The 26,143-nt window shown below is 52.7% G+C and overlaps 1 protein-coding gene across 8 annotated transcripts in view; it reads right to left on the bottom strand.

Moving 5' to 3' along the window:
* Positions 1–6,583: 6,583 nt before the first annotated feature.
* The window catches only part of DAB2IP (DAB2 interacting protein), a 105,664-nt gene continuing 86,104 nt past the window's right edge, over positions 6,584–26,143 (bottom strand). For 4 of the 8 annotated variants that reach the window (XM_008579338.1, XM_008579335.1, XM_008579339.1 and 1 more), the window contains 8 exons: positions 24,985–25,221; positions 23,262–23,463; positions 21,132–21,310; positions 18,349–19,237; positions 17,524–17,676; positions 15,624–15,817; positions 10,656–10,743; positions 6,584–9,714 (listed from right to left, as the gene is read on the bottom strand). In XM_008579338.1, the coding sequence (XP_008577560.1) occupies positions 9,547–9,714; positions 10,656–10,743; positions 15,624–15,817; positions 17,524–17,676; positions 18,349–19,237; positions 21,132–21,310; positions 23,262–23,463; positions 24,985–25,221 (2,110 nt within the window). In that variant the 3' untranslated portion in view covers positions 6,584–9,546. The remainder of the gene's footprint in view (positions 9,715–10,655; positions 10,744–15,623; positions 15,818–17,523; positions 17,677–18,348; positions 19,238–21,131; positions 21,311–23,261; positions 23,464–24,984; positions 25,222–26,143) is intronic. The other 4 variants (XM_008579332.1, XM_008579331.1, XM_008579334.1 and 1 more) reach the window with 4 other exon arrangements.

Genomic DNA, 26,143 nt, shown 5'->3' with positions numbered 1-26,143 from the left:
ACTGTCCAGACTGCATACAACCTCATTGGGTTGTCCAGATCTGAGGTCTGCTGTCCACTTGCCTCTCCCAGTAGCCAGTCTCATCCCCCCCACCCTCCAACAGGCACCAGTTAGTGTCTGGAAAAGCAGTCTCAACTTTGTGTATTTATTGGGTATTCAGCCACTTTACTGAATGGGGACCATTTTTTTTGGTTGATTTCCAGGAAAATTCTAAGCACATGATTCTGCCTTTTGCCTCTTTTCCCCAATAACTATAATTAGTTTCCTTCCTGCCTTTTTGCATTGAAATGTGGCAGAGTCCTACATTCAAGTCTTGCTTCTTACCTCATTGGAAAGGTCGCTCATGTCTTGCTCTTAAGGATGATCTTGGCTACTGGCTTGAGATTTTTTTTTTTTTAATGTGTTTTTATTACAAAGCAAAAGTATGCTAGGAATAACTTAGAAAATACTGATAAACAAAAAGAGAGAGAGAAATAAAAGTCATTTATTATCTCCTTATCCCTAGGTCAATGTTTTGTTAACACCTTAGTATATATCCTTATAATAGTAATTATTATTTTAAGATTTTATTAGTAAATTATTATTCCCATAACAGATAGTATTTATTTATGTGTCAGTAACTGTGCTAAATAGAGGGATGACAAGCACATTAATTCAGCAAATCCTTACAAAAGACCTCTCTGTGGTATAGATACTATTGTTCCCATTTTACAGTAGAGGAAACTGAGGCAGCTTTCTCAATTTGCTTAAGACTATATGACTAATCAACAGCTACCAAGACTCAAACCCAAGGGTCTCTCATGCCCAAGCTGAAGCTCTTACCTACACTCTACTGTTTCCTAATCCAGATCTGTTTTTGCAAATACAGTTTAAAAACTAAACTAGAATCCTCCTGGACATACAATCTGTTATCAGCTTTTACATTTTAATATATTATTAACATCTTTCAATGCCTTTTATTATTCTTCTACAAATTTAATGGCTGCATAGTGTTTCATTTTATGGATATGTTTTATTTATTTTAAAATGGCTCTATATCAAAACAAGAAATAAAAACTGGTTGTAAAATATTCAAACAACACATAAGAATATAAAGCGAAAAGTGCAAGTTCTCCTGCCCCGCCCTGCTGAGTCCCACTCCCCAGAGGAAATTGCCATTAACAGTGTGATATGTTTGCTTCCACGTAGTTCTTCTTTGTGATTTATTGCATGCAATGCAATTTATTTTTCTTTAAAGGAATGAGGGCATACTGATATACTGCTTGCTTTTCACTCACAATGTATCATGAACATCACTCCAAATCTCTACATCCTTTTTAATGCACAAGAATCAAAAAGTTACATTTAGCTCTTGGTTTGAGCAACTGGGAGGATGGTGGAGCAGTTTTTTGGGATTGGAAGATGAGAGGAGGAACAGTTTGGGGGTCAGAAAGTCAAGAGCTGTTTCAGACATTTCAAATCTGATGCTGTGAAATATCCAAGTGGCAATGTCAAGTGGGCACCTGGACCTGTGCTGTGGAGCTCGGGGAGCGGTGGGGCTGGATATAGAAATGTAGGAGTCAACAGAGAATGGACGGTATATAAATCCATGGCAACAGTCCCCTGCTGCCTTTAGAAAGGGCACATGCTCTTCAATTCACCCCAGTCCCCACCCCTCCCTTTTGTCTCCAGACACTGGGTCTGGGTGTCATCTGAAGCAGGACTGCTTCAGTCACTCATTTCTTTTTTTTTTTTTTTCCTTTTTGTCTTTTTTACTGACCAGTAACGGGATCGCAACCCTTGGTGTCACGCCCGTACCGGGGACCAGCAAAGGATCGCAACCCTCGGTGTTGCGCCCGCACCGCGCCCAGCCAGTGAGCGGGAACCGGTCTCCACATGGGATCCGAACCCTTGGTAGGAGCGCCGCCGTGCTCCCAAGTGGCGCACTCTCCAGTGCACCACCGGGCCGGCCCGAGTCACTCATTTCTTGCCAGGCCACAAGGCTTCAGGCTTTGTGACTGGGGTGTATTGTTAAGGCGTATTAAAGTATATATATATATCCAAAGCTTGTAACTAAGGGAAAAGGAAGGCAGCCTGTCATTCCAGCATCCTAAGAGGGCATCTTTATTTGACTTACCATTTACTGTAGATTAAAAGCCCAGATTCTGTGCAGTTATGCCCAAATTTGTATATTTTTGTCAGGTGAAGACGCATGCCCCACTGGTTATGGTTTTATTAACTAGTTTTGACTATGGACAGGAAAGCGCACACAATCGTGCTCACTGGTCCCACCATAACTTCACAATTTCTTACCAGGATCTCTCACCGAGACTCCTGACCAGGAATTCTCAGGAATATCAGTCCCCCTTCACTCTCTGGGGCCAGCGTCCCACAACACCTCCCCATTCGGGCCCATGTACTTAGCCTCCCGTTCCTCTCTCGGGGCTCCTAGCGGAGGCCACCCAGCATGGGTCAGCACAGCTCTGGCCATGTTTGGGAACTTCACAGTTTTGTGCCCTGGAGCGGGTCTTTTTTCATCTACAGATGGTCCCTGACTTAACCATGGTTTGATGGTTCAATTTACATTTTTTTGACTTAACGATGGGTTTATCGGGATATAGTCCCATCATAAGCTGAGGAGTGTCTATATTGTGCCGTGTTCTTTCAGTCTGAATGCTCGGGTCCTTCCTGCAGCACTGGGAACTTTGCTATCATTATTTTTTTGATGGTTTTCTCCCTTCTTTTCACTTTTTCCCTCCTTTGGGAATTCCTAAGAGTTGGATGTTGGACAGCCTGGATTGAGCCTCTACATTTTTTGTTTGTTTTCCTCTCCCATTTTCTATTTGTGAATCTTGATCCACTTTCTGGAATAAGACCGAGAGAGAGAGAGAGAGACTTTATTTGGCTCATGATTCTGGAGACAGGGAAGCCTGAGAAGCCTGGCACCAGCATCTGCTCGGCTTCCAGTGAGGGCCTTGCGCTGTATCATAACATGGCAAGAGGTCAAAGGGGAAGCAGGCACGTGTGAAGGGGCAGAATGCTGATGGTGTCCTCACTTTATGACAAACCCACATTTTCGGGAACTAATCCTTTCCTTAGAGAACGAATCCACTCTCACAAGAGCAAGAACTCACTACTGCAAGAACAGCACCCAGCTGCCCACCAGGGCAGAGCCCCCACGACCACATGCCTCCCGTTAGCCCCAACCCTGAAAGATCCCACCTTCCAATATTGCCACATTGGGGACCAAGCCTCAATGTGAGTTTTGGTGGGGACGAACCATATCCAAACCATAGCAGGAGCTCTTTCTTGATCTTGGTTTTTTTCATAGCATGCTGTTCTTGTTTTCTCTCTCTGAGGATATTATAGTTCTGGGTTTTTTTTAAAAAGCTCTTCTCTTCCTGCATTGTCTCTGTTTCCTTTTCAGGTTGGTTGATTTGGCCTCTCCCCTTCACACTGCAAGATTTCCTCCTCTGTCTGGGGGTCCTTGTGCTGTTGTGTGTGTGTGCAAGGCATGTTGATAGGTGGGCACCACTGTGGGGTGCTGGAACAATGATTCAGTCTTTTCATTGGGGGAAGTATCTGGAAGTTCTTTCTCTAAAGCTAGTTTTTCCAAAGAAGACTGTTCCAGTTAGCCACCTGGGGGACAGATGCCTGGCTCCGGGTACTCTGGAAGCAGTGGACGGGCTGGGGGTGGGGGTGGGGGTGGAGGGCACGCTGTTAAGGGCAGAAGCTCACTTTATCAGCATCTCACCTGCTTTCAGTCCTATATCTCACAGAGCCTAAGTCTGGAGCACAGCTGTTTCAATTTCTCCAGAGAATAAATGTCCAGTCCCTCGCCAGGAGATGAGGGGTACAGAGTAGTTTCCTGGCTGTGCAGAGCAGGGGCAGGGGGCTGGCTCTGGCAGGGACCCTACTCCTGAGCCTCTGGAGGCTCCTTGGGGCCGAGCTCAGTTCAGGTGAGTCTCTCCCTCCCCTCTAATTTCATCAGCACTGCTTCCTCACTTCCACCTGCCAAAGTGTGCCAAATTCTTGTATCTCTTCACATCTCCACCCACATTAATTTTGTCCTTATAGGTGATAACTCTTTTATTTCTTTCCTGTCAGTATAGTGAGGTTTGGGGAGGAAAAGACAAATTCACATGGTCAATATATCTTGTTCAATTAAAAGACTAATACCTTTTAAAAACCTAATTTTAGGGGCCGGCCCGGTGGCGCACTGCTACAGTGCGCCGCTTGGGAGCGAACAAAAACCTAATTTTATTGATTCAATATTTATTTTTCAAACTTTCTGATGGTAACCTTAAAAAATTAAACATCTATTACTAATCTATACTTTTATGGCTTCAAGGCACAGAATGTGCGTTGGGCAGCTTTCTGAGGTTTTCTTCATCTCAGCATAGAGTCAATGTTGGATAATGTTCCAAATTATAACCGAAAAAAAGGTGTGTTCTCTCTAGGGTAAGCGTTTCATATATCCCTGCTTATTACACTTTATTATTAAAATCCTCGAGGTTATTTTTTGCCTCCTTAATCTGCAATAAAGTAATACTGATGGTGTGTTGTCTCAAAGGCAATTGTTTCTGTTGATTTTTTCCTTTCAATTTCCGGTTTTTTTCTTTCTATTTGATGCTGTTTTATCCACAAACAGAGGTTCATGGCCTTTGTATCTTCATCATAAATGTCTTTTATCAACATGAAATGATTTCTCTGTCTCACTCCTTGCTATTCCCTTGAGTTCTGTATCGCTTACGAGCGTTGTCCTAGCAGAGGGACAGTGGTCCCTGAGCATGAGGACTGGGGACAGCAGTAGAGGCTCCTTGGGGGAGGGGGGACATGGCTTTGGCACTGAGGGGTGGGAGGTGAAGTCAGATTTTGGTGGGCTGGGGAAGAACGGGAGGTTGAAGATGCAGAAAGAGCAGGTCCCTATAGGCAGTCTACTTTTAAGAAGCTTGGCTGGAGAGAGGAAAAGAAGACATAGCCTGGAGCAGGTGGAGACGTGGCACTTTAAAATGCTGTGGGAAAGAGCGGGGGAGGCTGAAGGCTTAGGGGAATTAAGAGATCAGGAGGCAGAGGTGTAGGGACTGGCCAGGGGCTGCCTCAGGAACAGGTCGCCGCCTCTCCTGTGGCTGCTGGGGTGGGGGGAGCCAGGCCGGTGGTGGACCCAGGAAGGGTCAGGGGTCCCCTAGCATGGCAGGAGGCATGGCTCTCAGAGAAGAGAGGGCTGCCTGGAGGTCTGAGGACAGGTACAAATTTGAGTTAACCAGGGTGGAGAAAGAGGGAGGAAGGCCCAGCTGAGAATGGAGTGAACCCACAAGGCATGTGCACTGGGGTGACTTTAGGTTTTCCCCTGCAGTGCTCAGTTGCCTAGAGAGCATGGGCCACTGGGTGGGCCCAGGGCTGATATGGTCAGAGAATACTGCCAAGAGGCACTGAGGAGGGACAGCACAGTGTCTAGGCCTGGTAGGGAAGGCAGCAAGGACACAGCAGGCCTGGGAGTAAAGGGGCCCATCTGAGGACGGGGTGTTGGTTTAAGAGATGGTGAGGGCCTAACTGGGGGTGGGAGGGGATGGGAGGGTGGCTGTGACTGGGGAGATCAGAGCCAATGATGCTTTTCTAGGAGGTTGGAGGTGAGTACAGCCAAGGGTGGACCCCAGAAGTGCGGAATAGCTGGCTGACATGGAGGGAGGGAGTCCTCACAGCCTACAGGCTGAGGCCTAAGGAGCCGGGTGCTGCACGGTGGCTGTGGCTGATGGTGGGGTAATAGGGGCAAGCACAGGAGCAGCTCTGGGGTCCTCTTGGGGAATGCTGGACATCTGGGGCCCAGATCTCTGGCTGGAACCAGAGGTACCTATGCAGGTGACAGACCTGTGGCTCCATCCAGCGATTTGACCAGACACATCCCTGCCCTCAGCAGAACCTTGGCCCGTGTCTGCATCAGTTTCTGAGGTGCTGGGGCTGGGCCTGGACTTGTCCCTCAGAGCCTGTCTCTCTATACATTCACCCCAGAGATCACTGTGCATTGAAAGATGCTAAGCAGGCCCAGGGCTGCAAGGTCCTCTGTGCAGCAGGTGCAGCTGAAGGCGCATGGGGGGTGGTTTGTTCCAAACTAGGACCCTGGGTTCAGCCTTACAGCTGGGTGTGGCTTGGGAGAGCCCGGTCGGGCTTTCCAGGTGCTGAAAGCTTGGAAACGTTTAGTTCAGCTCAGCCACGATTTGCTGCGGGCCCTGGGCCAACCTCTTCCTCCTTAGAACAAGATTTCAGTGAAGGGAAAGTGTTTACTACAGAGCCTGGCAGGAGCTGGTGTCAGCTCAGCACAGACCTCACTTCCAAGCCCATCAGAGCCCGGGAGGGCCCTTAAGAGAACATCTGCTCTGGTGCAGAGAAACCCCAACCCGGACGAGGGGGCAGTCCCAGAGCACCCACTGAGCCAAGCTGGGCAGGAGACCACCACCACTGGCTTTAGGGGTCTCCCTGGCCACAACTGCCACCAGGGTGAGCCAAATGCTGGGGTCCCTCTGGGAAAGTACACTATCATCCCAGGACCCACAGTCACTTCTGTAAAATCACCCAAGACGCAGATAAATGGAGAGGCGAGGCAGGCTTAAAATAGCTAAATAAATCTTTAATATTTCTAATTGCAAATGTACAGAAATTGCACAGCCACACAGAGTCTTAGAACACCGACGACGCTCTCTGTACATTATTACACAGGTAATAGTCACAGCTGGAGGGAAGAGCTCCAGCCAAAACTCCAACATCTGCATTTTTTCCTTTTCACATACTTACAAAAGGGGGGCTGGGATGCGGTGCGGGGACTGGGGTGGCTTTGTGGCTGAGTGTGTAGAAAAGAGGGGCTGTTTCCCTGGACAGTCTGGCTCCCGCAGATGGACGGGGTGTGAGGGGGAGGTGTACCTCGGGGCAGGTGCTTGGGGGGAGGGGGTGAACATGGAGCTCTGGCCCCGGCCCCTCACCTCCCGTTTCTGGGCAGTCGGAAAGCCTTCACTTACAGGGGGTTTGGCAGTTTCCTTCATCCTGAACATAAGTTGGGCAAAAAAAAAAAAGTCAGCCTCCTGTGTTGGCAGAAAGGGGGCACTTTCTCCAGCAGAGGCTGGGTCTCGGTGATCAGGGACCCCGGAGCTCCAGTCTTTCCTTCCAGCACCCAGAAAGGAGCCTCGCCCCCCCCTTTACTGGCCCATCAACCCACCCAGACAACGTGCTGCAAAGCCAACAAATAAATGCCACAGTCAGAGAAAAAACACAAACACCCAGATCCCAAACTTCCTCCTGCCGATACTGTCCTCTATATTAAAAAATAAAATAAAAACCATCGGGAGAGCAGCGGTCCCGGCCAGCCCTCGGCAGCACCAGGACTAAAGGACTATATACAACGTTAGGTGAGATAGTTACATTACAGTCAAACACCAAGAACATTTACAAAAATTGTCATACTTGCAAGTAAGATAAAAATCTGTGAAGAGTCTGTACACTTTTACAGTTTTTGCACTAGGTAAATAAGGCTCTCGGCCTGAGAGCTCACACCTGGCGCCAAGGGCTGCCAGTGCCAGACACAGCGGTGGCTTCTGCACCCTCCTCCCGTCTAGGCCCTGGGGCTCCCCCGCGCCCCCCAATATTGCTAAGAGGTGCTCGGTCCGAGGTCGCTCTATGAGGCATCGGCAGGAGAGGGGTGGGTGGGGTGGGGAGGGCAGGGCTCGCTAGGCAGTGGGGGGTCGAGACTGGACGAGGAGGACATGACCAGAGCCAGGCCCTGCCTGTATGGCCACCCTGCTCTGAAACTCGCAGGCAGAGGAGTGGGGCAGGAAGGGGTGGTGCAGCGCCTCGGCCTCCACCTCCTTCCTTCCTGGGGTCTACAACCCTCGGCAGCCCCATCCTCTCTCCATCAGCACCTGCCTCTGGTCTAACTGAACTGTAGGTTACTGCTAAAAGCCCCTTCCCAGAGCAGCTGCCGTCACCTGTCCACGGGCCAGGAGAGGAGCAGTGTGGCTCTGGGCCACCCCTCCAGCACCAGCACTCTCTCTGGTGGGGCCTCTGTGGCACATTCCAGCCACAGGGGCAGAGGAGGTGGCTTGTGCGGTTCGCCCAGCCCCGGCTTGGCTGCCTGTGTCAAAGGCCCCAGCTCCTGCCCTAGGTTACCCCGGGCCAGGGCTTGGGATCTGTAGAGTGGGAACAGAGAGGAGCCGAGAGAGACCCAAGCTCCTACCCATCTATGTCCCACAAGCGGGGGAAGGGGCAGATTAGCTACAGATCAGCCTAGAGCTGAGGAAAACCGGCCCCAGCTGCGGGTGTGCCCCTCCCCTGTCTGCAGCGCCTGGTCCTCGCTGGGGCCGGGAAGGGTGAGGAGGAGGCCGGCCGCACACACGGGGCCTGGTGCAGGCTGCTGCTGTCTCGGAGAGGGAGCAAGTCTAACATCCTCCAGGGCTGCTATTTCCCATGCAGTGCGCACGCTCAATTTAAAAGGCCCCTGTGTTCCAGCAAGCGAGCAAGCGGGCTTTTGTTTCTAATGCATACTGTGAAAGGAAAAAAAATCACAGTTATCCACCTTCTCAGGGCCTGCAGGCATCAGAATTTCTTTAAACCATCAATCAGAGAAGAGATCACCTTTCTCTCAGATCAGCACCAGCCGGCCACTCCCTATCAGACCACTGTGGCCTGGATGCCCTGGGCCCCAGGAGAAGGCAGGGACAATGGAGAGCTCTCTGGTTGGCTCTGCCCAGATCTTTGGCTTCTGGGAGCCCCAGAGCACCAGCCTGGGCCGTGTGGCAGTGCGGGGGACTAGGATCCTCCCCACAGGTATGAGAGCCCGGAAGAAAAAGCTACGATCTTCACTGGGTCCATGTGGCAATACAACAAAGGAAGGGAAGGAGGTGGAAGGTGGGCAGTCTGGGACAGGTAGAGGGGGAGGGGGGACGAATCCTCAGTTCCTCACAGCCAGGAAGGGTCCCCGACAGGCCACATGCAATGGCAGGTGCTCAGGGTGACAACAGGCGGGGGACATCAAACTCCTGCCTCTGTGTCCTCCCCACCATCCCCCTGCCTGCCAACCAACTCGTCAGGTCCCAGGTCCCACAGGGCAGGGCCTGGCAGCCAGGGAGTCCTGAGCCCCGAGGAAGTGCGGGAAAACCACAGGAGCAGGTCCCTAGCCCTTTCATCGTCCCCTCTCCAGGCAGCTCCCTCCCTGGCGAGGGTGGGGTACATGCACTTCCCAGGTCAAGGAGGAAAAGGTGACGCACACCAAATTCAATAATCCACAGACATGTTTGTGGCAGGCCCCTGCTTCCACCAGCCCGTCCCCACTCCCAGCGTGCAGTCTCTTCTGCCTGCACCGAACACGCTTCCCAGGCGAAGGGGGGTGGCGGCTGCGGACCCCGCCTCACGCTGCATCAGTCTCTCGCGGCGCCCTCTGTGGCCCGCGTCCTGCACGGCGGGCGGAGGGGAGGGGAGGTGCGCCTCGGGCTCCTGCCACCCACGCTGGGGCTGCGACTGTGGGGCGCCTCCCCCGCCGAGACCCTGCCCTTGGCCACCACAGCGCCCCTCTCCTCGGGCAGGTTAACAATTGCTGCTGTTCCTGAACTCGCCGTTCTCGGTAATCTGCAATTTGGTGGGGTTGGTGGGGGAGATGCCGTTACGGGCTTGCATGCTGTACCTCTCTTTCAGCTGCGTCAGGGCACTCATGAGGCGGGCGTTGGCGGCATCCAGGGAGGCGATGCGCTTCTCCTGTGGACAAGTAGGGTATCAGTGGGGGTCAGAGGACGGGGTCCTGGGCCTAAGGGAGGATCCAGGCACAACAGGTGTAAAGGGCGGGAAAGACACCAGGCTGCAGGCAGCTCACACAACGGGGAACTGGCCTTGGCACCATCATGTACCCAGACCTCATCACCTACTTCTCATCCCACACAGCAGCCCTGGTGTGTTGTCTATGAGCTGTCCAAGGCCCTGAGGGAAGGCCCCTCCCTCATGTGTGCACGTGTGACACACACAGAGGTCACAGCTCCTAGTCTGTGCAGTTCACAGTCTGAGCAAGGTGTGACCCATTTCAAGGCAGGTGAGAGGGAAGGGGCACAGTCTGAGGGAAGGAAGCTGGGGCCAGGGTCCCTTTCCTGTCTCCCCTCAGAGCAGCTTGGAAGCCACAGCTCTGACAAGAGCCCTGCTGCTCCCTCCACCCAGCCTGCATCCCCCACACTCCTCCTAGTAGCTTCTACTCTCTTTTTTTTTGGTCTTTTTTCGTGACCGGTAAGGGGATCGCAACCCTTGGCTTGGTGTTGCCCACACCGCGCTCAGCCAGTGAGCGCACCGGCCATTCCTATATAGGATCCGAACCCGCGGCGGGAGCGTCGCTGCACTCCCAGTGCCACACTCTCCCGAGTGCGTCACGGGCTCGGCCCTAGCTTCTACTCTCTTATGAACATCCCTGCTGAAAGACAATAGCCACCAAGTGCCCGGCAGGGGAGGAGCTGCCCTTCCCCTTTCACAGCCTGTCCTAGTAAGCTTGTGGCCCACTGAGACCACAGGTCTGACTTCTTAGAGCAGAGATCCTGGTCTCTCATTTCTCCTCAGCTTCTGAAGTGAGGCATGACTAAGGATGTAAAGAAGCCAAGTCCCCCCCCATCCCAGGTCCTCTAACCCCTGGGGCAGACCAAAGGGCCAGTGACGCCCACCTGGGCATCGATGATCTTCTGTTTGGAGTCCACAGCCGCTTGCATCTCTGCGTGGTCCTTCTTCAGCTCCTCCTCCACCGACATCAACCTGCAACCAGAGGCAAGAATAGTCAAGGGGAAGCTATAAGGGAGCAGATGGGGGGTGTGGCCTGTGGGAACCAGAAGAGCCCATCCTTAGGCCACACTTGCCTGAACAGAGGCCCTCCAGCTGCCCCCAGCGACTGCTGCGGCTGGGCCTGCCCCTTCCCAACCTGCACACTCCACCCCTAGACCCGTTCCCAGGGGCTTTCGGGGGAAGCCCCTGATATTCTTCCAGGAGCCAAAGTGGGTGGGAGTGGGTGTCGGCTCTTCACAACTGCCCAGAGCTAGGCAGGTGGTGCTGTGTCATAGGTGGTTCTATGCCATAGGACCTGTGGCACACGTGGGAAGACGACAGCCCTGAAATGCTCTAGAACTTTCTCCACTCTCCACCCTCATATTTACTGAGGCTGTGCAGGTTCTGTGCTGGGGACTTGAGGTACTGCAATGAATGAAGTCTAGTCCTTTCCCTCAAGGAGTTCCCGAGGCAGAAGGGACGCAGGGACGCAGACTAGTAACTGCACCCTGCATAGCTCGTGGGAAGCTCAGGCCTGTGGAACAGACAGCAGGGAGCACTACCTCTCCTGGAGAGTGGGCTGGGGGCTTCACACGTTGGAACTAGACATCTGAAGGACAGGTCTGCGGTGGAGTAGCAGGCAGACAAGCTGGGGGGTGGACAGGGTGCACCATCTGCCGAAACTCTGAGGTCAGGCAGTCCTGGCCCTGTCGCTGACTGTGACCTCCTGGAAGCCCTCGTGGTCTCACCTTACTGGTCTCTGAGGCTCTATCACTGCTTTCTCTCCCACCTTTCCACTCGCACACTCCCTGGGTCTGCCTGTCTGCTCCAGGACGCAAGGGCTTGGCAGGGCTCTGGCCTTGGCCTCAGCCCTCGCTCTATGCATGCTTCTCAGATGGGCCCATCTGCCCCCAAGCCTTCACTTCTGTCCCCACCCCTCAACTTCTCCAGCCCAGGGGCAAGCTCTCGCCCGTTCACGGCAGATGCACAGGGAGGTGGGCACAGCCGCACAGGGACAGCACAGGTTGCCCTGAGGGGCCAAAGGAATGATGGGTCAGGCAGCACTGCCCAGGAGAAAGGGGTGTGGGCTGGGACAAGGGGTTCCCATTACAGAAAGGTAAGACACTGAGAAAAACCAGGGTGGCATCAATTAAGGGACATTACATTGGAAGGAAGACTGGATTTACCCTCCTGCCTTAAAAACAAACAAACTAGAAATATCACAAATAACACAAAGGTTTTCAGACACTGAGTAGGCACAGGGAGTTCAGGAAGGTCAAGGTGTAGAATTTGCGGGGCAGAGCATCAGAGAAGGAAGATGAGGAGAGAAATTCCACACATCTCCCAAGGGGTGTCCTCTTGAGTCTTTGGCTGAATACTGATCTGCATGCAGGTGAGAAAATTACCAGGTTAGGCAAGTACCATTGGAAAGGAGTACACAAAACAATTCCAGGAATACTCCATGTTCCTACCGGCCAGAGTGGGCATCAAGTAGAATCCCCAGAAGGAAACTGCCTCAACAGAGGGGCCAGATTAGGCCAGGCCTAATTTAGGCTCTGTAGGACCCACCCTAACAGAGCTTAAAAGTAAACTCAAAAGGATTAAACTAATTACAAGTAACCTCATTGTATCCCAGAACAAAGCCCAAAAGTATTTAAACAAACACAAATACATCTAGCACCCAACTATGTAAAACTGACAATGGCTGGCATCTAACCAAAAGTTACCAAGTGTGCAAAGAAAATAAAACCCATAACAAAGAGGAAAATTAATCAGTAAAAACAGACTCAAATGTCACAGAGGATTCAAGGACATTAGAACAACTATTATAAACACATTCTACATGTTCAAGAGAACAAAAGTACGAGCATGATGTGAAGAAAAATGGACGGGAGTTAAACCAAAATGAAATTCTAGAAGTGGAAAATACAATATCTGAAATGAAAAAATACTAGATAAGATTAACAGCAGATCAGACACTGAAGAAGAGATGATTAGCAAACTTAAGGACATAGTATAGGAATTATCTAACACAAAACACAGGAAAAATCAAAAAAGAAAAGAACAGAGCACTTGAGATGTGGGACAATATAAAGCAGCATAAAGTTAAGTGTGACAGAAGTCCCAGAAAAAGAAATGGGGAGGTAGGACTATATACCTACAAATCCAAGAGTTTAACAAACCCAAGAAACACAAAGAAAACCACATCAAGGCACATCATAACCAAATTGTTGACAATTGGTGATGAAAAAAAAATTTCTTAGAAATAGCCAGAGAGAAAAGATAACATTAAGTACAGAGGAATAAAGATAATCACATTATCTTTGTTATTACAGCCTGAGGGTGAGGGCCAAATCCCACCCATTGTCTGTTTTTGTAAATAGCCATATCACACAAATAGTTCTGCTATCACAGTAAAGTTGAATAATTTTAGCAGAGACCATATGGCCTACAAAGCCTAAAACACTTATTATCTAGCCCTTTATGGAAAGTTTGTCAACACCTGCCCTAGAGCAGCAAAGAAATAATGGAATCATTAAAATACTTAGTCCAAAAAAAAAGGCAGGGAAAAAAAGGAAAAACAGATGGTACAAATAGGAAACAAACAGCACGATAATAGGTTATACATAATTATATCAATAATTACATTAAATGTAAATGGTCTAAAAACTCCAATTAAAAGGCAGAACCTGTTAGATTAGATAAAAAGCAACACCCAACAATAAAGTGCCTGTAAAAGAAACTCACCTTGTATATATTATACATAATTATATCAATAATTACATTAAATGTAAATGGTCTAAAAACTCCAATTAAAAGGCAGAACCTGTCAGATTAGATAAAAAGCAACACCCAACAATAAAGTGCCTGTAAAAGAAACTCACCTTGTATATACAGATGGGTGCTATGGTCTGAATGTCTGTGTCCCCCAAAATTCATATGTTGAAACCCATTCCCCAAGATAATGATATTTAGAGGTGTAGATTTTGGGAGATGATTAGGTCATGAGGGCTTGGCCCTCATGAATGGGATTAGTGCCCTTATAAAAGAGGCCTGAGGGAGCTTGTTCATGCCTTCCACCCTATGAGGACACAGCAACCAGGCACCATCTACAAAGCACGGAGCCCTCACCAGACAGAATCTGCTGGCACCCTGAACCTAAACTTCCCAGCCCCCAGAACTGTGAACAATAAATTTCTATTTTTTATAAATTATGCTGTCTAAGGTATTTTGTTATAGCGGCGTGAATGGACTAAGACAATGGGTTAAAAGTATTAAAGATGGGAAAAAATATACCATACTAACGCTAACCAAAAAAAAGTTGGGGTGACTATATTAAATCAGACAAGGTAGATTTCAGAGGAAGAAATATGAGGGATAAAGAAAGTGATTTTGTAATAATAAAGAGGTCAGTTCATCAACAGCACATCGCAATCCTAAATGTGTAAGTACCTGAGAATAGCATTTCAGTATACATAAAATAAAAACCAACGGAAATGAAAGAAGTAGACAAATCCATAATTATGATTAGACACTTCAATATCTTTTTCTCAATAATTGATAAAATAAGTAAGGAGCAAACAAGTAAACCAGAAAACAGTAAGAATACAGAAGTCTCAAACAACATTATTAACCAACTGACATTACATTAGGGAGGAACTATAGCAGGATTGGATAGGAGAAACATTAAGCAAGCCACTGAATTCAAGAGAGCACATGCCTCTCACAGAATAGACATAATGAGGTGGCAGCGGTTGAAATACTGAAAAAAATGTTTGTTCCTGGAACCACATGCATTATTTCAGCCAGGAGCAGAGGTGGAGGTCAAGTGAACTGTTGCTGTCTAGTGATCCAGGTATGGTTCATGTGAACCATTTTATAATGTGCAAAATCATGAGTAAAGAAAACAAAAAGTAGTCAGGAGCAGAGAAACAGGTGATCTGAATAGGAGGAATTGGGGGAAGGTTTATGGACAAAACATAAGGCCAGGTGGGGGACTGTCTTGGCTACTGCACATGCTCAATCTGTCCAGATGATGGGGTCTTAGACCATGCAAATAAACAAGCTATACATCCACACCATCTCTCCTCTTGTACCTGCTATTACTGTCATAAGGAAATAAACTCTAAGACTGGGACCCTGTGGGTTGGCCCCAATGCTACACCTTGACTGTACTCCCCACCTGCTGACACCAAGGAAGGTATGTCCACCCTACCCACAGGCATAGAAGGAGGAGCGGGGAGTCAACACAGAGCCTGACAGAAGCCTTCAATAAGGACAAGAGTCAGCATTCAAACCAACTGTCCTCCAGAAACCCATCCTGGATTCCAGCCACCTTCAAACTCAATATATCCAAAACTGCTCTACCCCCAACCCAAACTGCTCCTCTCCCCACAGTTCCCCATCTCAGTAACTGGCCCCTGACACACCCACACCCTGCTGCTCTGGGTAGAAACCTGGAGGCTATTCTGTGTCCTTCCTCACCCTAACCTCCCACCTTCACCTCCTGAATGTGACTTTCATTTCCACTTTTCCTGCCCTGAATCGGGTCCTGTCTTTCCTGGCATACTCAAACCAGCTTCTAATCTCCCCAAGGGAGCTCACTCCTTACAGGGCCCCAGTCCTCCGGGAGCTGGCCTTGGCTGGTCTGACCTCACTCCTGCCATCCCCAACTAAGGCCACCTCCTACCTCCAGGCCTTGTGCTCCCACTGTCCCCATGGCTAGGGACACTCTCGATATTCAGCTCATCCTGCAGCTGCTGATCAGCCACCCCAGACCAGAGCCCTCCTCCAGGCTCGCCCCGACCTGAGGATCCTTCAGAGCAGTGGACAGTCTGCCCCACCTGTGGGGTGGGGCCAGCACAGGCCCTCACCTGCTGATGATGCCCTTCATCTGGATGTCCTTGTCCTCCTGCTGCCGCCGCAGCCGCTCCTCACCCTCCTCTAGCCGCGCCTGGTACTCCAGCACCAGCTTCTGCGTCGTCTCTTCCTGGCACTTGAACAGGGTCTCATACTCCTCCAGCTTCTTGGTGGAGATACGCAGCTTGTCCTGCAGCACTGCCAGGTCCTGCCAGGAGGCCACCACACCGGGACAGAGAGAGCAGCCTTGTCAGCCAAGCCGGAGTGCGGGGCGGGAGGAAGCCAGACTCAGAGGCCCCATCGGCCATGACCCACCCATGTCACATAGCCAGGAAGTGCCCAAAGTCCAGCCAGTGGGGAATACAGTGAGACTCTGCCTGTTCCCCACCTACGGGTCTCTACATTCGAAGCTCCCAGCCTGACCTGTATGGCTAGAAGATGAACACTCAAATCTCAACAGTAAGGGTTCATCTAGAGCCTCTTTTAATAACCAAGGGTTAAAACCCTTGGATATATGAAGGATGCCTGACAGCGCCCTAAGAGGTGGGTGCTCTGCAGGAGGGGAAACTGAGACCCAGACAAGGTGACCAAGTCACATGGAGAGTTACTGACCAATAGGGTAAGATCCTAGCCTCCCAGCCTCTATCTGACCCTAAAGCAGCCATGGCAGTGGCTATGGAGGTGGTGTGCGTAAACGGGAGAGAGAAAAGGGCAGAGGCAGAGTGAATGAGGTTCTCTGTATCTGACTCAGCCCAGCACGGCCCCCAGACTTCAGGGAGAAGGATGTGTAAGAGGCTGGGAAGCTGTGCAGGCTGCGCAGAGTGGCCAGACACCTCCACGCAGGAACGAGGCAGGGTCATCAGGAGGGGCCAGACCTGGGAGAACAAAGGGCCGAAGGGGGGCAGGGACCCTGGGGGGGGGGAACCAGACCTCCTGGCTCCCCAGCCAAATGCTGGCTCATGGAGCACTGTGTCTCCTGGTCCCCTTGGCATATTATGGTGAAAGCAGGTGGATGCAGCAGGCCAAGGGGACAGCAAAGGGTGGCAGGATGCAGCATGGAGATGGACCTCGCCCAGGCCAGGGAGCAGGAGCTCTGCCACTCTGACCTGTGTGTGCCCTGGCTTAAGAGGCTGCTACAGGCCTCCCTGGGCTCCAGAGGAGAGTGGGGAAGTCCTGCAGTTCTGGGGGCCTCACACTGGGTCCTCCGTCTACCTAGGCTTTGGCTTCCAGGCGGAGACAAGAACTACCCACGTATACAGGGCAGCTGTCACAACAACTGAGAGATGTTGAAAGACAGTCAAAGCACCACCTGTCGTATCAAATGCTAGATATGTGTGGAGTTTGGATTTTTGAGAACCAACCTTTTTCCCCTGGGGGGAAGAAAACACCCCGATGGCAATCTGACCCCACCCCTTGCCCTGGTAACTCTATTTCTTTCCCAGGCCCTTGTACAGGCACAAACCCTGTGGAGGGGGCCTGGTTGGGGTTGCTCTCCCTGCTGTCTTGGGGACCCATGCCTCTGCCTCCTCATTGATGAGGCTCCCCCTCGGGGTCTCTATGCACCTTTCTGCACCCCAGCCCTCAAGCCCCAGATTCTCAGAAGCTCGGCAATCTGTCAATGAGGGTAAAGGAGGAGTCCAATCGCTGGGTCCCAGGAGTCTGGATCCAGTACAATGCCCAGCTGATTCTAATGTGCAGCCTATACAGGAAACCTCAGCTCTATGCTAAGTCCCCATTGCTGCTCTTCTTCCAGATTCCACTGACTGCCGTCCTCATGTGGGACAAGCAGTAGAAAATGTCTGGCCATTTGCAGGAACAAGCAGCACCCCCTCAATGAGGGCTCTCAGGGAGAGATACCTGCCAGCCGCTGGAAAGCAGCCCCTCCCTACCCGACCTACCAGGGTCCAGCTTTACCTTTTCTGCTTGGCTGAGCTCCTCCTTACTCCTTAGCCTATCCCTGTGGGGGGGGTCTGGGCCCAGGCCCTCGTCTTCTAACAACTGCGCGTTCATGGTCAAGAGCCAAGCGGCCGTGCGGTCCAGGGCATTGGGGCTCACAGGTGAAGGGCCCTACAATGAAACACAGCTGTGAGGAGCTGGTGGGAGGTGGCAGGAGGAGGGGGGGTGGAGAGTGGCACCAGCAGCCACAGGGACCAGTGGCTCAGAGGCATGGCAGGAATAGAGGGGACCTCCAGTGACCAACAGGGAAAGCAGCCAAGGTGGCCAGCTAAGAGCAAGCCTGCCATCGGGGCAGGCAGAGCCGAAGGGTGGACAGTTGACCCAAAGCACATCCACTGTGTGGACTGCCTGCAGCCCTCAGGTGACAGGGAACACCAGTCCTCCCCACAGCTGTTCCTGGAGGCCAGCTCAGCCTTCAAAAGCATTTTAGGGAGGGGAGTGTGGGGGCAGAGTGGGGCCAGATCGACTCCCACTCTTGGCTGGGGCATTAAGAGGCTTGAACTGGAGATGCATGGAACCTCCCTCTACTCCCTGAGCCCAGTCTGGTCTTGGGGGAATGGCAGAGGGGCCTGGAGCTCCCTATGGCCACAGTGCCCCTGATTCAGAGGATTCAAGCAGGAGCCAGGGGTCCCAGATGGTGGGATGGGGCTGACGCAGCATTGTTCAGCATGAGATGGCAGCTTGGTGCAGGTAGAGGTGGAATGACCAAGAGGAGTGTGACATGGCCCGACAGCCCCACTGGGCCCCAAAGCCCAGTCCTGCCCCCCGACCAGCAGCACTGACCTGCTTGTGCACGGCCCGTGGCTTCAGCTCTGGGCTGTCCCCCTTAGAGGAGGAGGACTGCTGCCGCAGCCGGGCACCAGGGCCAGCCCAGTCAGGCGAGGCTGATGCCAGGGTCCCGCTCGAGGGCCGTGGGTACTGCAGGGTGCTCAGCAGAGTGGGAGGCGTCCGGCCACGGGGGGCAGGAGGTGGCGGTGGGGGTGGGGGTGGTGGCTGGTCAATCCTCCGCTGGGGGCCAGCGCTGTTCTGCCGTGGCACCGTGGGCTGTCCGCCCTTTTCAGTCAGTGACATCTGCCGCCTTGCCAGCTCGCCGGGCCGCCTTGCCAGCTCCTCTGCAGCGCTGCTGAAACTTCCCAGCTTGGCAGCGGCCGCCAACTCCTCACTGTTGCTGTGGGAGCTAAGGGAGCTGTGGCCCTCAGAGCCCGAGTCGCCGAGACCACGGGGTGACAGTGGCAGGCCAGCCGCCATCTGGTACACGGGGTTCTGGAAGGAGAGTGGCGCCAACAGTGGGGGCCGGCCTGGCGCGCCCTCAGAGGTGCCCGGCGTGGTCGGCGTCTGGCCTGCACGCCGCACAGTGGCCAGCCCTGCCAGGCTCGCTGGAGCTGCCCGGGCAGGCCACCCAGCCACCAGCTGTGTTGCAGATGCCTGTCCTTCGGTGGGGAGGATGTCGGGGCCCACCGGAGAGCCCGCCTCCCCGTCCAGCGTGCGGGTGTCCTGGAGGTCCACCATGGACAGGCTTTTGCCACCGTTGGCCATCTGAAGGTCAGGCTCGTTGGCTTCTGAGTAACTCGAGCTGCGGGCAGGTGAGGGCTGGACCCCGGAGGACCTTGTGACAAAAAACAAGTCCTTGTTTTCGGGGGTTGGAGACGGTAACCGGGTGAAATCTATCAGACTGCAGGGAGACAAGCACACACAGGGAAAGAAGGGGAAGAGAAGAACTGTGAGTGCAGCCACGGCGGGTCCAAACCGACAGCACCCGCCAACCTGCTGGAGCCCGGCAGCCCAATGCGCTGGGGGGACAGAAGTGGGAGAGTCCCAGGACCAGTGCCCCAGGCGGCTGCTCCTGCACAGAACCTCTGCTCTAGAGGCCAGCACTGCCAGTTCCAGGCCGGGCTCCTTGGCAGGCCCTTTCCCTGCTCAGCAGCATCTCAGGACGATGGGAGCTGGGGCCTGGCATGCTCTGAGCTAAAACCAAACCCGCAATCCAGAGGCTCTCTGCTACCCACAGGTTCTGCATTGAGAACACCAACTTCAAAGTCACTGCGGCTCTCTCTGCTTCTTCCCTCTGGTTCTTAATCTGACTGATAACCAAAGTGCGGGCCTGGTGAAACCTCCCCTGCCCAGCCTCCTGCTGCCTCTCCCTTGTGTGACTGGCAGGCGGGGGCTGGGGTTCCTGGCAAAAACAAGGAATCAGGAGGATCGGTACAGGGCATGACTCAGGTGGGAGGGTCTACACACCCCGGGCCACCTCCTCACTCTATGTGTGTCACAGCCTCTTTCCTGGCCCCTCCTGGAGGCCGGCTCCTTGGAAGAAAGTGCAACTGTGGTGGGGCCTGGGTGAGCTTTGGAGGGAAGAGTGGGGGGGGGGGGTGTGAACAGGGCTCAGAATGGGCTGGAGGCAGGAAGGACTTGGGGGCCTTGACAAGGGCTCAGAATGGGAAGCAGGGCTGGCTCTGCACAGGCGGAGGAAGCGCTGAGCCTGAGGAAGGACAGCTGCTGGCTCTTGGGCCACAGCACTCATGGCTGGGAAGAGCTGCACAGGGGTGGCAAGATGGAGCGGGGAGAACTCGAGACCATGCTGCACACCCAGGTCAGGTCTCCTCAGAACCCAGGTGCCTGGCCACTTCTCAACCCCTCAGGTGTGTCTCCACCTGAACTCTTGCCTTGTGACTCTGCTCTGCCCCACACTCAGGCTAAATGAACAGACCTCTTCTCAGAGGGACCTGAGAGCTGGCATCATGGACTCTGCACCTCCGGCTTCCCCCTAGGCAATCCCTCCCCCCATTTTTGGTCTCTATGCTTCCCCTGGAAAAGCCTGCCACAGCCACCAGTGCAGAACAAGACACGCTCCCACCTCTGCTACTCCATCCTCATCCTCATGGCTGGTCTAAGAAGGGCCCCTGGTGAGAGAAGGCAGGGGAGGAGCGGAGCACACGGTTCAACATCAACTCCAAGTTTCTTAAAGAGATGTCCCCATTTTGACTTAAGCATGTATTTTGTTTACACTGAGTGGACCACATCCTGGGGTGAGGGCTCAGAGTGAGGACTGGGTCTCAGCATCTCTCTCTGATGTCTGGGGCTCCCAGCCTCAAAGCCTGGTAGAGTCACCCAAACACCTGTTGAAAACACACACTCCATGGGGCCACTTCTGGAGATTCTGATTCAGGCCCGGGAAATACCAGGAGAACAGGTATTCCTAATAAACACCAGGTAAAATGGAAATGCTGGAGGAGTTTGGGACAGTAATTGTTCTTCAACACATCATGCGTCTTTCCCCAGGCCTTTGCTTGTGCTTGTCCTTCTACCTGGAATGCTTTTTCCACCAATGTAAATGCTACTTTTCCTAAAATGATCAAAATTATAGCACCACCTCCTCCAGGAAGCCTTCCTTGATTTTACCCAAATGCATGTTCCGCACTTAAGGCCTGCACAACACACTTTAAATCTCACCAAGCTGGCCTTACAAATACTTGTGTAGGCATCCTCTTCCCCATTTGAGACCACAGATGGTCTGTGCCTAGTGTGCATGCACACCCATTACACCCAACACGCCTGGCGGCTCTTACCCAGAGAGATCGTTCTCAATCACCATCTTCTGTAGCCCTGCCGAGATGCTGCTGCTGCCGGAGCCTGGCGTGGAGGCCAGGTCGTTGGTCCCCGTGAGCTGCCCGCTGCCTGGGGTGCTCAGTGCTGTGTGGACATCCCTCAGGATCCGAGGCAGGGGTCCCAGTTTGGACACAATGCTCTGCACAGACACATCAAGAGGCAGCGGTGAGCTGCTGGGGCCACTGGGGAGGCGTGCTGCAGCTACTGTAGTTCAAAATTACTGTGGAGCCTGTCAGGAACGCAGATCCCTACCATACAATGCTCTGCACAGACACATCAAGAGGCAGCGGTGAGCTGCTGGGGCCACTGGGGAGGCTAAGTGTGCTGCAGCTACTGTAGTTCAAAATTACTGTGGAGCCTGTCAGGAACGCAGATCCCTACCACTTCGTATAGCATACCCGAGTCAGTTCAGCAGGTCTAGGAGGGACACCCAGGAACCTGTAAGTCTACATCTTTCCCCAGCTCCCCACATATTTCTGGGGCAGGAATACGAGGCCCACAGGGAGATTCTGATCTGGTCCAAGCCCCTTTCATCCTAGTTTACTCTGCCCCAGTGCCCTCATGTGAACTCCCATACCTACACCTCTCCATCCAAGAAGCTTTTGTGACAGCCCCCTCGCACACCACTCATTCCACAGGATAGGTTGGGGCCTGGCCCACTTGGATTCCTGAGCCCCAGCAGAGATGGTCCAGGCACACAGCAGGCACCACTGAGTGCTGGTCAGGAGAGGGCAGCGCCTGGGCCCATCTGAACCTCGCTGTTGTGGTTTAGACATGGTTCTGAGGATTCTGAACCCTGGGCTGAGCTAAGGCAGAGGGACAATGCCTTCAACTGTTTATGCACGAACTTCTGAAGAGGACTTTGTGCAAAAACGAAGTGTGAAAACTCCTGCAGACAACAGAGCACAGACTTGAGAAGCAAACAGCTTTGTTTCAAATCCTCGTTGCACCCTATTGCCTATGTGACAATGCTAACCCCCTTCCATCCTTCCTGCCAGGCTGTGCAGACATGGGGGGCAGTGACCAGCACAGGGGCCCAGGAACTAGTGGCAGTGAGTGACTGGGGTTGGCTACAGTGTGGGCTCTACCTTGGCAGAAGGTAGGGGCTGGGCCCTCATTTCCTGTGTCTCGCACAACCAAAGGCAAGTGGGTATGATGAGCAAAACTGATTGCCTTTGGCTGCAGCAGCATCTGTTTTTAGTAAAAAGCTGGGACTAAGTATCTATCAATAGGGGACTGGTAAAATATACTATGCTCATATGACAGGATAATCTGTGGCTGTTGAAAAAGCCACAGCAATGGTGCAGTATGTACTGATGTGGAAAGATGCCCGCAGCAGAGTGGGTAAGAAACACACATGGCGATGTACACAGTAAGATCTCACTTTAAAACAAACTTAAAATAACTCTGTGTTTAAGCCTGCACATGCATGTACTTATACATGCACAAAATTGGATGTGTCTAAAGGCTGCACACCAGAGTGCTCTGAGTGGTTACTAGGAAATGGGATCAGGAGGCAGGATGGGCTTTCCAGATCGGTTTCAGCACTAATTACTTTTGTAAGGTGGTCCTTTGGATCCCTGGAAAGCAACAGTTAATTGGGAAGTTGTTCCTGGCAGGCCCAGCCGTTAATGCCAAGAACCTGCTCACTGTGTGGGCTGAGGGCTCATTCCATGTGACTGCAGCAGTGTCAGAGGTGTCTAGGGAATAACCTTGTCAACTGACAGTCAAGGGCAATTCTAGAAAGGCTTGCAACTTCCTTCCTGAGGAGTGGAGGTACAGGGTCTTCAGTGGATTTTTTTTAAGGAGTGGCTTCAAAATCCAGAGCAGGATGCTTTTCATGAAACAGCTAAGTCTTGTCTCTGGGCAGGAGCTCAGACTAAGTATCCAGTATCCAGAGTAGGGCTGCCCCAGCAGGTGCTGGTGAGTGACTGCAACACCCTCCCGCAGAGAAAGTAGAGCCCAGAGATGTCAGGTGTGTTCTGACAAGGCCTGGCAGGCTCCTGATCACGCCGCACAGGCAAACCCAGACCTCAATCGTTACTCTGGATGGAAGGAGGAGCCCAGCTCTCAGCCCCTGCAACAGGCACCTGCTCCAGCTGGCTGATAGCTTCCCAGAGCAGCGAGTGTAGGCTGGAGAGCTCGCGGCCCAGGTCAATGTAGCCCTCAAAGCCAGCAGTGTTGGAGATGGTCTCAGGGTTGGAGATCTCCAGCAGGAAGCGCTGCATGTTAGTCCACTCGTGCTCCAGAAACTGGTTCATGAAGGACATGTACTCCTCCTTGCTGCCAAACCTGGGAAGAGGGAGCAGACAGGTGAGCACCCCATCCCTGAGCTCCCCTGCTCTAAGACACCCCCACTTCCTCAGCTCCCATACTGCCTTACCCACAGTGGCTGGCTCCCACCCCACTCCCCACACCAGCTGAGTCTTCTGCGACCCAGGTCACCAGGCCTATCCTTCCTCAGAGCTAAGTCTGGTGACCCTTTTCTGGACCTTTTATCACAGGACCTGGAATGTTCCATGTCCCCATGTATACCACCCATTACAGTCTCCTTCCTCTTTCCTCCGAGTCTCACTGCCCTGGCATGTAAACAATTCTCAAACCTGTGCTCAGCCCAGGCCTCTCCCCTGAGCTTTCAGATACATACAACCACGGGTGCCTTCCCTGGGAGCCCCTCGTCCACAATCTAGCCAAGTCTGAAGACATCACCGTCACCCTAACCTGTGCCCTCTCCTCCAGGCTCCATCCCAGATGCCGGAGCCAGAAGCCTGGAGGCTGTCAGGTCCTCCCTCTTCCTCATCCCCTAATGGCAAGGCCTGCTGACCTTATCTTCTGGTTACCCCAACCTTGTCCCCTGCAGCCACTGCCTTCTGCACCGTTCGTTCCCTCCCCAACACAACACTTCTGCCATTTTTGCTGGAACCATGGCCATGCTCTCCTCCTGGGTCTCCAGGCCACCAGTCCCACTCCCTTCAACCCATCTGTCCCACTGCTATCAAGGTGATCTTTCAGGATCTGGAATAGACAAGGGCTATCCTCTTCCTTGTGCAAAACCCTCTGGTGGCTCCCACTGCCCTGCTGGGCCTTCTGATCCCTGCTGTCCTCTTGGGTCTGGTCTCCAGCTTCTCCGGCCTGGTACTAGATCATTTAGGAGTGGTATGGCATGTGGCCCTCCCCAGCATGCCCAGCCTCTGCCTCAGCTGCCCTCAGGGCCCTCCTAGAAGACTGGTATCTGACCCCATCACTGCTCTGCTGCTTGCTTAACATGGCTCCTCAGCTAATGTGCTGAGCTCCGCGAGGGCTGGGACCAAGGTTGGTTCACCTTGTACCCCGGGACGGGGCTCACTCCACACCTTGTGAATGAAAGATGGTGGGATGGCCAAGCCCTTCCACTTTCACCTGCTTGCTCAGAGGATGCAGCCAAAACACCAGAAGAGCAAAGACACCCCGACAGCACTGATCCAGGGCCGTGTGCAACAACGTGAGTCCCCAACCACAGGGGACAGATTAAGTCTGTACCACCCAAGGAATATTAGTCATTCATTGCAAAATGGGGCTTATGAATGTTAAGAAATACAGGAGAATCTTCAGTAATAACATGTAGATTCAAAAAAGCATAAGGAAGAAATATCTTGTTTTCACACCTTTGAAAATCAGGAAAACATACCAAAATGGCAAGGGGAAAATGGGGTGTAGACTTTATTTTTAAAAAAGCGGGGAGGGGAAGGACCTAAGGTGACAGGAACAAAGGCAGGACCTGTTGCCCCAGCCCTAGTCGTGGGCAGAAGCACCAGGGCCTGCCCCATGACTCACTTGGCGAAGTTGGCTAGGTTCTGGGTGACCTTGGCGATGAGGGTGAGGGTGCGGGCAGTGCGGTCGTCGGGGTACTCCTGCAGCAGGTTGAAGAGTGAGGGCGACATGATGGCGGGGCAGAGGAAGCGCAGGAAGAGGGAGGCGCTGATGAGCCGCTCGCTGATGTCGGGCCGGCCGCGGCTGCTGCACTCCTGCCGCCACGAGGCAAACACCTCTTTCAGCTCCCGCGGGAACACGCTGTGCAGGGACACACAAGGGTGGGCCTGGTTGTCAGGAGGGGGCCCAGGGAAAGGACCTGGTTCTAACTCAGACAAACCCCAAGTTCCCACTGCCCCGGGAGGGCACGTGACATGGGGCCCCCACAGGGTGCAGCAGGAGGAGCCGGGAGAGCCACGTTCAATCAGGGTGGGGGCTCTCAATGAAGGGGCTGAGAAGGGACAGAGTGGGATGGGAGACATGCCTGCAAGAGCTGGGTCTCTGTCCCAACAGGAAACACTGGCAAAGGCCAGTGCTGAATGGACTCTCCAGCTCCTGGTCTGGGCCCTTCTCACCTCCCCCAGTGCTTAATTCATCTTTTCACCCAAACAGCAGGCACCTGGGCCTGATGGAGGGAGGAAAACACAACAAGAGCAGACACTATCCTCTGGATTCTCATCATTGGCTACTGAGACTCACTTCCTCTGCTTAAATAATGTCATAGGAATCTGAAGTTTTCTGCAGAACCCAAACAGCAGGCACCTGGGCCTGATGGAGGGAGGAAAACACAACAAGAGCAGACACTATCCTCTGGATTCTCATCACTGGCTACTGAGACTCACTTCCTCTGCTTAAATAATGTCATAGGAATCTGAAGTTTTCTGCAGAACTCAGAATGATCAAGAAGGTGCGAGTACCCTTAACTACAGGGTGAGAACACAGCTCCCTGTTCTCTTGATGGGGAGGGAACCAGAGGTAGTGACTTTCCCAGGATGACACAGTGAGTGGGCAGAGCTGGCCCTTCAATACAGGGTTCCAGGCTCTATTGGGCACCTAGCCTTCCATGGTTAGGCCCCACCTGGCCAACCTTTCCTACCTCTTCACCCTAACAGATGAGCCTCCTACTGGGAGGCAGGCCAGGCCCCAGTGCTTCCTGAGCCCAGTCTACACCTGGCTCTGTTGC

This window comes from Galeopterus variegatus, unplaced genomic scaffold (assembly GCF_000696425.1).
Source record: "Galeopterus variegatus unplaced genomic scaffold, G_variegatus-3.0.2 Scaffold1859, whole genome shotgun sequence".
Taxonomy (NCBI): Eukaryota; Metazoa; Chordata; class Mammalia; order Dermoptera; family Cynocephalidae; genus Galeopterus; species Galeopterus variegatus.
This window is presented reverse-complemented; position numbering and strand designations above follow the sequence as displayed.